The 13129-nt window shown below is 42.4% G+C and overlaps 1 protein-coding gene across 1 annotated transcript; it reads right to left on the reverse strand.

Moving 5' to 3' along the window:
* Positions 1-141: 141 nt before the first annotated feature.
* LOC132092408 (acyl-coenzyme A thioesterase 1-like) lies at positions 142-10931 on the reverse strand. The gene is made up of 4 exons (XM_059498630.1): positions 10388-10931; positions 2158-2360; positions 451-1143; positions 142-344 (listed from the first exon to the last, which is right to left on the reverse strand). The coding sequence occupies exons 1-3, from the start codon at positions 10896-10898 to the stop codon at positions 538-540; spliced, it is 1320 nt and encodes a 439-aa protein (XP_059354613.1). The 5' UTR covers positions 10899-10931; the 3' UTR covers positions 142-344; positions 451-537.
* Between the last annotated feature and the right edge of the window lie 2198 nt (positions 10932-13129).

Below are 13129 nucleotides of genomic sequence, written 5' to 3' on the forward strand. Positions count from 1 at the left end.
AGAATGCAACTTTCTCCATTCCCAGTATGCCATTACGCGAGATGTAAACAGTGTGACGCGTCGACGCATTTCACGCACGTCTACATATTTTTGTAGTCAACGTAATCGATGACGTAGGCACGTCGTTGCAGCACTATACTACATTGACCTTAATAAGTCTTTAATACATTAGCTCATCAATGAACATGATTTCTGCCCGAGTCCCATCAGACTGTATCGGCTGTGGGGATGAAGAGGACAACTCCCATGATTCCACACTAAATCACGGCATCATCAAACTATGCCTTTGTTTCTTGTTTGTTTTGAATATGTGCCCTCTAGCTGCGAAAACTTACATATTGTGCCTTTAATTACATTAGAAATTAAAGTAATTCAAGTCAACACTTACATATTGTGCCTTTAACTACATTAGAAATTAAAGTAATTCAAGTCAACACTTACATATTGTGCCTTTAACTACATTAGAAATTAAAGTAATTCAAGTCAACACTATTTGGATATTATGACTATGATATGGACTTCATTTTTCCATTTTTCTTACAGCTTAGATTTGCAGCTGTCATCAGCAGCAGCTAAGTGTTTTTTAAAAAAATTCACGATCCTCTTCCATGCGTCCAGCTGAGCCTCTGAATGGGCTTTAGGTTCGCCGCCAAAGTAAACCACTTGGTTAACGGCAGCATGGAAATTGGCAAGACAAAACGGCATATAGGGCACCTCGATAAAGTGACCTGCTTTTTCATACCTCACCAGCTCATAGTTATTCTTCCCATGTGCTTTAAGTCTTTCGCATGCTAGTTTTGCGTAATAGGCAGTTTGCCAATTCCTGTCAGCTTCTGACATTATAAACATGAAGTTACCTGAGGCACGTTCAATGGGAATGACGCTAGGAAGGCCTTCTTCTGACATCGGGTCATTCATAACATCCCCAATATCAAAAAGGCCTGATGGTGTCATTTTTCCTCTCTTAACATCAAACAAGAGGGGTGGAATACAAATGTCTTTGTAGTAGATGGGAACCAAAGTATTGGCATTGCATCCATTGATCCAAACAGTAGCCGATATACCAGGAAGGAATGTTGCCATTGACAAAGCGAGATCTCCACTCTTTGATATGGACACTAGGCCAATTTTTTGATCTTTGACCTTTGAAAAAAAAAATATATAAAGAATAATATATATATATATATATATATATATATATATATATATATATATATATAACACACACACACACAGGTGCATCTCTATAACTCTATAAGTATGTCATGGAAAAGTTCATTTATTTCAGTAATTCAAATCAAATTGTGAAACTTGTGTATTAAATCAATTGAATGCACACAGACTGAAGTAGTTTAACTCATCTTTGGTTCTTTTAACTGTGATGATTTTGGATCACAATTAACAAAAACCCACCAATTCACTCTCAACAAATTAGAATACTTCATAAGACCAATAAAAAAAACATTTTCAGTGAATAGTTGGCCTTCTGGAAAGTATGTTCATTTACTGTTCATGTTCTCAATACTTGGCAGGAGCTCCTTTTGCTTTAATTACTGCCTCAATTCGGCGTGGCATGGAGGTGATCACTTTGTGGCACTGCTGAGGTGGTCTGGCAGCCCAGGTTTCTTTGACAGTAGCCTTCAGCTTATCTGCATTTTTTGGTCTCTTGTTTCTGATTTTCCTCTTGATAATACCCCATAGATGCTCTAGTTCTTCTTCTCCTTAGCCCAAGTAAGATGCATCTGACGTTGTCTGTGGTTCAGCAGATTCCTTGACACGTCTGTGTGTGGTGGCTCTTGATGCCTTGACCCCAGCTTCAGTTCATTCCTTGTGAAGTTCACTCAAATTGTTGAATAGATTTTGCTTGACAATCCTCATAAGGTGTTTTGAGTTGATTAGCTTATTGGCATGTCACCGTATTCTAATTTGCTGAGATAGTGAATTGGTGGGTTTTTGTTAAATGTGAGCCAAAATCATCAAGATTAAAAGAACCAAAGACTTAAACTACTTCATTCTGTGTGTATATATATATATATAGATTAATTAAAAATATTAATACAAATTATAATTTCATTCATAATAAAATAACAGTGCTTTGGGATTATATCTTGAAATCATAACAATGAGAAATACATATGAATGGGTGTACATACTAACCTCTGGTTGCTGCCGTAGAAAATCTATACCTTCTTCAAAGTACTCAAGGTGAAATTTGTCAGCTCTTTTGGGTAAATCTTGGTAGCCCTGGAAAGCCAAGGCAAAAACAGCAAAGCCTCTCTTTGCCAACAGAGCTGCCCTCAACTCAAAAGGACCTCCTCTAAATACATATGTATCCAAAATCCCAGGAAATGGTCCTTTACCTGAAAAATCATATTACATCATTAACTTAGTAGAAAAATATTAGACAGAAGTGTATAGAGTACCTGAAAACCACTAAAAGTAAAAATGAAAATGTTACAGGTCACTAGGGATGTAACTAGGGCTGCCACCTTCTGTGAGGCAAAATAAAGGACACCCATTCATGATAACCCCCCCCCCCCCCCCCCCCCCCCCAAAAAAAAAAAAACACCAAAGACACAAATAATCTATGAGGAATAAACCTTTATCACATTCTCAAGTATGTAAACTTGCAACAGATTAAAATAGTTTTTTTTATTTGATTATAATTATTAATTATTATCAGTCTTTGTTTCTGCAACTGTTACTTGGTGTCACAGTGTCTGGGTTGTGTCCCTGGGTTTCCACTAGATGTCCCCCTTTCTCACAGTGTCTGTCACCTTATCACTTCCTGTTCCCTTATTTGGTCACCTTCCTCCTTGTTAGTATTGATTGTTCCCCACCTGTCTCCTGTTCCCTCATTATCCTTCTGTGTATTTATACCCGGTCTGTCTGAGTCTGTGTTACGGAGTCCTTGTTTAATGTCCTATAGTTATTCATGTCCGTCGCTTCTTGCCTTGCTTTGCCTTGTCTTCGTGTCTTGTTTATGTTTGATATTCTGGTTTTGACCCTGCCTGGACTGTTTACCCCTTTGGATTACCCTTTAATAAATGACTTACCTGCAATTGGTTCTATCTCCGTGCCTCATTGGATCCCTGCCGTGACAGAAGGACTCCGTCACACTAGGAACCAGCGGTATGTCATTTTTCCGTTCCCCAGCCAAGATGGCGGAGCGGTGAACCAAGTACCTTCGGTTGATCGCCCTCCGCCAAGAGGGCAATGAAGTGGGTGCCCTGGCTCAGGTGTTCTGGTCCCTGGCCGAGGGCATGGGCTACAACGATGCGGCCCTCAAGGACTATTTCAATGGCGGGCTGGATGATCCAGTGTCTCATGAGGAGATGGCGCAGTTAGAGACACTGGAATTCTGGGAATTCGTGCGCTACCTGCAGCATCGGCTTCGGTGGGATGACCCAGCCACTTCGGTCTCTTCCGGCGGGGTGGTCGTCAGCCCAGCACCACTGCCCAGGATGGCAACCAGCCAAGCGCCACAACCCAAGATGGCCACCAGTCCAGCACCACTGCCCAGGATGGCTAACAGCCAAGCGCCACAGCATAAGATGGCCGCTAACCCAGCGCCAATGCCCAAATTGGCCACTTTTCCAGCGCCACAGTCCAAGATGGCCGCCAGCCCAGCGCCAATGCCCAAATTGGCCACCGGTTCAGCGCCACAGCCCAAATTGGCCACCGGTCCAGCACCACAGCACAAGGTGGCCGCTAACCCAGCGCCAATGCCCAAATTGGCCACCGTTCCAGCACCACAGCCCAAGATGGCCGCCAGCCCAGCGCCAATGCCCAAATGGGCCACCGGTTCAGCTCCATAACCCAAGATGGCCGTCAGCCTAGCGCCACAGCACCAGATGGCCATCAGCCTAGCGCCACAGCACAAGATGGCCGTCAGCCAAGCGCCACAGCACAAGATGGCCACTAACCCAGCGCCAATGCCCAGATTGGCCACCGGTCCAGCGCCACAGTACAGGATGGCCGCCAGCCCAGCGCCAATGCCCAAATTGGCCACCGGTTCAGCGCCACAGTACAAGATGGCCGCCAGCCCAGCACCACAGTACAAGAGGGCCGCCTGTCCAGAGTCATGGCCCAAGATGGCTGCTTGCCCAGCGCCGTTGCACAGGATGAGAGTCTCAGTTGATCCTCCGGAGTCTAGTCAGGTTCCAGTTGACCCTCCGGAGTCGAGTCAGGTGCCAGTTGACCCTCCGGAGTCGAGTCAGGTGCCAGTTGACCCTCCGGAGTCGAGTCAGGTGCCAGTTGACCCTCCGGAGTCGAGTCAGGTGCCAGTTGACCCTCCGGAGTCGAGTCAGGTGCCAGTGAACTCTCCGGAGTCGAGTCAGGTGCCAGTTGACCCTCCGGAATTGAGTCAGGTGCCAGTGAACTCTCCAGAGTCGAGTCAGGTGCCAGTGAACTCTCCAGAGTCGAGTCAGGTGCCAGTGAACTCTCCAGAGTCGAGTCAGGTGCCAGTGAACTCTCCAGAGTCGAGTCAGGTGCCAGTGAACTCTCCAGAGTCGAGTCAGGTGCCAGTGAACTCTCCAGAGTCGAGTCAGGTGCCAGTGAACTCTCCAGAGTCAGGGCTAGTCACCGCTGATCCTCCAGAGTCAGGGCTAGTCACCGCTGATCCTCCAGAGTCAGGGCTAGTCACCGCTGATCCTCCAGAGTCAGGGCTAGTCACCGCTGATCCTCCAGAGTCAGGGCTAGTCACCGCTGATCCTCCAGAGTCAGGGCTAGTCACCGCTGATCCTCCAGAGTCAGGGCTAGTCACCGCTGATCCTCCAGAGTCAGGGCTAGTCACCGCTGATCCTCCAGAGTCAGGGCTAGTCACCGCTGATCCTCCAGAGTCAGGGCTAGTCACCGCTGATCCTCCAGAGTCAGGGCTAGTCACCGCTGATCCTCCAGAGTCAGGGCTAGTCACCGCTGATCCTCCAGAGTCAGGGCTAGTCACCGCTGATCCTCCAGAGTCAGGGCTAGTCACCGCTGATCCTCCAGAGTCAGGGCTAGTCACCGCTGATCCTCCAGAGTCAGGGCTAGTCACCGCTGATCCTCCAGAGTCAGGGCTAGTCACCGCTGATCCTCCAGAGTCAGGGCTAGTCACCGCTGATCCTCCAGAGTCAGGGCTAGTCACCGCTGATCCTCCAGAGTCAGGGCTAGTCACCGCTGATCCTCCAGAGTCAGGGCTAGTCACCGCTGATCCTCCAGAGTCAGGGCTAGTCACCGCTGATCCTCCAGAGTCAGGGCTAGTCACCGCTGATCCTCCAGAGTCAGGGCTAGTCACCGCTGATCCTCCAGAGTCAGGGCTAGTCACCGCGGATCCTCCTGAATCAGGGCTAGTCACCGCGGATCCTCCAGAGACTAGGCTGGTCACCGTTGACCTTTCAGAGTCAAGTCAAGTCACCGGTGATCTTCAAGGACTGAGTCAAGTCACCGGTGATCTTCAAGGACTGAGTCAAGTCACCGGTGATCTTCAAGGACTGAGTCAAGTCACCGGTGATCTTCAAGGACTGAGTCAAGTCACCGGTGATCTTCAAGGACTGAGTCAAGTCACCGGTGGTCTTCAAGGACTGAGTCAAGTCACCGGTGGTCTTCAAGGACTGAGTCAAGTCACCTCTGATCTTCAAGGACTGAGTCAAGTCACCTCTGATCTTCATGAACAAAGGCAAGTCACCTCTGATCTTCATGAACAAAGGCAAGTCACCTCTGATCTTCATGAACAAAGGCAAGTCACCATTGATCTTCATGAGCAAATGCAAGTCACCAATGATCTTCATGAGCAGTGTCAGGCCAGCACCAATCTTCTGGAGTCCAGTAAGGACACCAGGGGATTACCAGAGTTTTGTTGTCCCATTGATCCAGCCGCACGGAGGTCTGCTCCGCCCTGGGGGGCGCTTGCCCTGACTACACGGTTGTGGTGGTCTTCCGCTCCGCCCTGGGGGACTCTGGCGTCGACCACGAGGACGTGGTGGTCCTCTGCTCCGCCCTGGGGGGCTTCTGCTCTGACCACACGGACGTGGTGGTCTTCTGCTCCGCCCTGGGGGGCGCTTGCCCTGACTACACGGTTGTGGTGGTCTTCCGCTCCGCCCTGGAGGGCTCTAGCCTTGACCACAAGGGTGTGGTGGTCTTCTGCTCCGCCCTGGGGGGCTTCATGTTGTTTTTTTCCTTTGGTTTTTGTGTTAACGTCTGTCCCTGTTCCTTTCTGTTAGTCTGGCCCTCCGTCCCTCCCCCTGAACCTCCTCCTGTCCTCCTCCCTCCTGGTCTTTCTGTGTTGTGTTTACATTCTAGTGCCTGTTCCCCATGTTTTTCTTTTCTGGCCCTCCGTCCCTCCGTCCCTCCCCCTGAGCCTCCACCTGTCCGCCTCCCTCCTGGTCTCTGTTTTGTGTCTGTCGTGGAGCGTCTGGGAGCCGCTCCGTAGAGGGGGGGTACTGTCACAGTGTCTGGGTTGTGTCCCTGGGTTTCCACTAGATGTCCCCCTTTCTCACAGTGTCTGTCACCTTATCACTTCCTGTTCCCTTATTTGGTCACCTTCCTCCTTGTTAGTATTGATTGTTCCCCACCTGTCTCCTGTTCCCTCATTATCCTTCTGTGTATTTATACCCGGTCTGTCTGAGTCTGTGTTACGGAGTCCTTGTTTAATGTCCTATAGTTATTCATGTCCGTCGCTTCTTGCCTTGCTTTGCCTTGTCTTCGTGTCTTGTTTATGTTTGATATTCTGGTTTTGACCCTGCCTGGACTGTTTACCCCTTTGGATTACCCTTTAATAAATGACTTACCTGCAATTGGTTCTATCTCCGTGCCTCATTGGATCCCTGCCGTGACACTTGGATGGGATGAGTTTTTTTTAATTATTAATTCGCTTAAATTAGGATTACATTATTATGTAAATATTTGTCAGATTTTTTAAAACTCTAAATAGCTTACCATTTTTTTAAACCTTTTCATTTAATTTTCATTGCATTTAGATATTTAGCAGACGCTTTTATCCAAAGCGACTTACAAATGAGGACAATGAAAGCGATCAAAAATCAACAAAAGAGCAATGATCTGCAAGTGCTATAACATGTCTCAGTTATCTTAACACAGTACATGTAGCAAGGTTTTTTTTTAATTGGATAATAAATAAAAAGAAAACAAATAGATAGAATACAAAAAGATTAGTATTCTGAAAGCTAGTGTTAGTTTTTTTTAAGAAAACAAGCAATATGTGAATATGCCAAATTAATAGAGTGCAAGTCTAAAAGAGAAGTTTTTTTTAAAGAATAGAATTAGAATAGAGAATGCTAGAGTTAGAAAGAGGTGGTTAGAGAGTAGAGATCTATTTTTAGCTGATTCTTGAAGATGGCTAAGGACTTTGGATTGAGTTGGGCAGGTCATTCCACCAGGAGGGAACATTTACCTTAAAAGTCTGTGAACTTTTTAAAATGCCAAATTATATGTGACATATATGATTATTTATCATGTATATATTTATGTAAATGTATATATATATATTAATATAAATATATTAACAAATAGGGTCTAACATTAATTATGATCTATTAATTCATCTAATAATGTTTATAAATATAATAATTATGTATGGAATATTATATTAACAGACTATCCAAATTTTAATAACACAATAAGCCTATACATGGATGTGTCTGTCACTTTAAAGGAATGGGTTTACCAAAAATGAAAATTCTGTCATAATTTCTCCACGTTGTTCTACAGTAAACCTGCATAAAGTTATTTCTTCTACTGAACACACTTGAAGAATGTGGGTAACTAAACAAAAACAGAAAAATACTATCAGAGTCCGGGGACCAGAAACTGTTTGGTTACCTACAGTCTTCAAAATATCTTCTTTTATGTTCAGCAGATGAAATAAATTATTATAGGTTTGGAACAACTTGTGGATGTACCCCACATGTGTGTACCTTCCATTTTTGGGTGAACTATATTGGTATTAGTTCAGTGTTTATAATGCTGACACCTGAACTTAAAATATTTTCAACCGAAACTGACATGGTTTCTATAGAGAGTAAAAGGTTTCATGAAAAAGGGGAAGACTTTCAAATAAACTTTTTAAAGGGTTTGATGATCATTAGTCTAGTGATTCTACATTATTATTGTCATTGATCACGCTGTATTTCAGCTTTAATGTACTTTTTTTTTTTTAAACAAAGCAGCTGATCTTTGCCATAGCGACAGCTAGAAACTAGTGGAGTGCCGAGTCACTTTCACTCCTGAATGGGGGAAGCACAGGGCTGCTGCTGGGCGCCTCTGTTGCTTGGCTTTCACTTCTTGTCAGTATAAGTTCTTGATACCTCTCTGGAGTGGTATTCGAGATGTAAGTGTGGCTTTAGTGTGCATTGTAAAAGGGCACTGTGCTTTGCTGTTTTGAAGACCTGGGACAGCACTCTCAAGTGACCAAGACCACAAGTGTGGGTATTTGGACAAGGCAGTGGTCTTCATCCTCACTTGAGCACTTGGGCCAAATACAGGAAATATGTCATATAAGTAGTCAAGTGATCAAGTGCACAGATCGCAAGTGTGGGTATTTGGACAAGGCATTTGTTTGCCAACCACCATTAAATCTTAAGAGAAGAAGAAGAAGTAAATAGGCATCGGCTTCCAGTTCCTGTCTGCTGTGCTGCTGATGGGTTTGTGGCAAAAAGCCAATAGAAGGCCAACCTGCAACCATTAGCCGAAAAAGCATAACGGCTAAAGCAAACACTTACTTAGCAAACACAGTACTTTGGAAAGGAGACAAGAGGCTGTTCTTTTATTTAAATGGATGTTAATGGAGGAGAAGCTTCACTACACTGAATAAACATCTTTTTAGAGGAAATTGTATTAATCGAAAGTCTATCTGCTAATCTTCAACATGTTTGACACTAAACAATACTTTTGTATTCATCTATTTTTAGAGTTTACCACGAAAATAATTTTTGTTTTATAAGTCACTGGCTTTTTTTGACAGGTGGGATTTAGCTTACAGCACTTCTCATTCATTTCTATGGTATCTGTAAACGGCGATTGAGTGTGGTATAACTCTGACAAAAATTAATTGACGTCAAGGCTGTAATGTGATTGGTTAAGGCACAATGATCCGAGTTAGCCCTTACACATTCTCCAATAGTAAGTAATAAAGACCCTCTCATAACCAGACAAGCTCTGGTGATAGTAATAATAATAATAAATATTAAACCTTCACCATGCTATACATGCAGTTTGTATTTTATAAGTTCTGCATTAAACATACAATACGCTTAGAGTGATCATTCATATCTAGCTTTTAAATACACTAATTTAGCGACAAGATAAAAGGATGCAGTTGTTGTGAGAACAGCATTGACAGCAGTAATGGTTGTCCCCTCCACCATGTTTAAAGTTTATGAGCCACCCAACTGCGCAGCAATATGGCTGCTTACTGCTCCAGGTGTGTGTTCACTACTGTGTGTGTGCACTTTGATGGGTTAAATGCAGAGAAATTTGTTCAGTAAAACACTGTTTAATAATAATAATAAAAAGTTATTTTATGTTTAAGTTATTTTGATTTTTGATTTTGAAATGTGCAGAGCTCATGTTTATTCAATGAAGAAAAGTCTATTGGAAAATGTATTTGTGGCGGTCAGTGTTGATATTGTGATGGGCCGCCACAAATAAACCAATGTGAAACAGTGCCAATATTACCTCCTAAGTAAGAAATGTCAGCCTTTAACTTGCTAAAATATTTGAATGGAGACATGTTTCTGTGTGCATGAATGTTTACGTGGGAAGAGAATGTGTGCATTCCCTTCATAATTAAATATAATTTTGTGGCAAACATATGGAAATAATTTGTCATTTTAATCTTATCGTTTAATATATTTATTTGCTTGGTCATTGTCGTTGTGGGTTTTGGTTATTTTCCATTTGGACAAGGACCTTTTGAAATATTGTTAAATTTGACTTCATTTAAATATGTGACCTTGAAAGAAGCCAAAAGTATTCAGATTACATTCCTTTAATATTGTTGGTGCTTGAATTTCGTTACTGAATTCTTTTTTCGTTAAATAATTTGTAACTGTAGCGGAATACATTTTTAAAGTAGCCCTCCCAAGCCTGTTTACACAATGGAGCATGAATTTATTATAGTTGACAACAGAAGACCTTTTCAGTTGTCAAGCAGTTAGCGTTAGACTATTTCCTACCACAAGGAGGCGCTACTACAACAGAATATTGATAACAAATTTGGTATCTATTATCTAAGTTAATTTAAAAGGTTTTATTAAAAACCGACCCTGTAAATTGTCATTTTACATTTCAGACTTTATAAGAGTAGCATAACCTGCTGAATTGTAAAGACGGATTTAATTGCCTGTATTGACTGCTACATGGAGTGCTTCAATACAGCTTCATAACTGACCAGGTGGCATGAAAAGAGTTCCTCTGATCCTGCCCTCGGTTACAGGAATTCTCCGGACACCATCGGTCAAGCAATGTCTTTCGTTTGTCACTTTGGCGATGACTCTATTGTCACTGACAACCTCAATGTCAACGAGAGCAGGGCTAGTCACGTCTGTTAGAGCAAACTTGCAGCTTACGACCTCTGCTTTCAGAGCCCAGAATAAGCCCATTGGTTCAACTCCCGTAAAGCTGCCACCAAGAGAAGGGTCGCGGTTGAGGTCGACCTGTCCGTTATCGTCTGCTTGGTAGGTGGCCCAAGCCTGGAAAACACGTCCGCTATCATCGGTGATTTTAGAGCGCAGATCCACGCGTTGTTGATGATTTAAGCCACTCACGGTCACGTGCACTGGGTCTTCAAAAGAGCACTTATAACTGGGCAAAAGCCTGATACTGACTCCTGAAGAGTAGTGCATTTTGGCAAGAGTGTTTCTCGCAAAAGGGGTAAACACGCCCTTCAGCACTGAAGACATGTCGTCTGTGTGACTTCTGCAGCATAGTACATTGCTACTGCCTTCTAGTGTTCGGAGTATTACAGTCCAAAATCCGGAAGAGATTTTCATAAAAATAAATGTGCCTTTTTTGTTGTTGTTTATATCTCGTTTAATCCTCCTTTCCTCTTATGTTTTTAGTTTAATTTGTTAATAATTTCCCAATGGAGATATTTTTGTAATTATTTTCCTGAGACGATTTAAATTTTTTTGTCATCCATTAAGCTGGAAGACTAAATAATTGTTCTTATTACATTTTCTTATTATATTTATTAAATGTATGTTTCTGTATATTTATTTATTTATATAATTTTCAAACAAAATTGCTATATAATTGTTTTGAAATGAATGTTTTGAAACGACTGAAAAGTGAAATTGAAATGTTTCCTCTTATAATGAATATAGCCAATGCTGCTGACATGGCGTTAAATCATAAATAAATCCCACTGCGAAAACAACTAGAAATAATCATTGAAAAGACCACCAGGGATAGTTAAAGACGCAAAAAGGCAAATAAGGTACTTAAATAATTCAAAATAATATTTTGCAACCTTCACAAAAAGATTTATTTAAAGTCTAATGGTCTCCAAAACTATCGTTGTACTTTTTTGGCTTCACTCGCTTTTTTTTTATTTTTATAAAAAATTAAATATTTTATAAAGCAGGTCAAATTTTTCTTATGATAATTTGTGAAGGCAAATTTACATTTCCCTTCAACAATACAGGTTCGTTAAATCATGAAAAGTATTGAAAACCGAGTCAGAAGAGATCAAATGTATCCGTGTAAATGACACAAATATTAAGTAACAATTTGTTTATATTGCAGTATGCTGTTATAAACAAGAAAATGTGTCCTCTTCCAAGTAACAGCTGATTTCTCATGAACGTGCAGACCTCGTAAGCCCCGCCCCTCTCGCGTACAGTTCGCCGTGGTCATGGAGACGGTGTGAGAGCGAGGCCACTGGTGGAGCTCGAAGCTCTTTCCTACAGTAGGGAGGGAGGTACTCCGATCTGTTCTCAACCTTCGCCGTAGACGGATGATCAGATCGAAAAGGGCCGTCAGAATCTCCGAATACACTCGATAACATAAACCGCGTATACAGTAACCCTAGGATTTCCATCCATTCGACGCAGCTCCATGGTGACCCGATACTGATTTTTAAAGAGGAGGGCATTCACTGGTAAGATCTCTATTCTTGCGCTGTGAAGGTTAGCTGAGCTAACACGCTTAGCCGAGCGCAGTCTTCGGGATCTGAATCACCGGTTAGCGCAAAAGCTAACAAATATTGATAGCCAAATGATTCAGTCTGAGTACTTAAAAACAGAATTAGTAACGTAGATCGGTGAGTTACTGGTTGTTAAAGGACTTTCATATTCACGGTATTCCAAGCTCGCTAGATAATCCAATCAAATAACTACTAATTCCACTCATAGCGAAAGGTCTTTTTAATCAGTGACGATGGCGGTTATTTGTTGTATATGTTGATCAAATCGTCCTTACATTATTACTCCTAGAGTTTCTTGTGGAAATGTGATTGTTTATTAGCGTGTCATAACGCGATTACAAAAGTTCGGCGATGCGTACAAAGCATGTTGTTATGCTTCTTATTACCCATAGGCTTCCATTTTACTTTAATAGACTGGTAAATATACATTGTATGTGTATTATTAAACGAATGCTTTTGTTGTAGATGTACTGATGAATGTTGTCAGAGTGTTACAGAATTATTTCAGTCAGCAGCGGACCTTAAATATCGTTGCAATTAGTATTTTGTACTTGCTTCAACCGGTTTCTTAAAAGAGTAACGTTAAATTCCCAGGGAGTCTAAGTCAATGCATAAGTCTAATATGCATCCAGTTTTATTTATACCCGTTGCAAAAACGACATGTTGAAACCTGGTTGAAACATTGGACTCCTGCAAGCACTAGCACAAAGCGCAGTGCTGTAAACTCCGTGATTACGTAGCAAGGGGACTTTAAAAAACTTGCGACCAGAAAGTTCGAAACAGCCTCAAAGTTTATCATTTTAGGAAACTTAACTGCTTTTATTACTGATGCATTTCCTTTTTGTTTGTTTTCATAGGTTAATATTTTTCCGTTCGCAGTAGTTTGAGAGTAGGACACACTCTGTTCTCTTTGTTGTACTCGTTCTAACTCTCGGAACAGTTGCACGTGTCGGCGCGTGTGACTTTAAATCCGGACATACTTGGGTT

Source organism: Carassius carassius, chromosome 18 (assembly GCF_963082965.1).
Source record: "Carassius carassius chromosome 18, fCarCar2.1, whole genome shotgun sequence".
Classification (NCBI taxonomy): domain Eukaryota; kingdom Metazoa; phylum Chordata; class Actinopteri; order Cypriniformes; family Cyprinidae; genus Carassius; species Carassius carassius.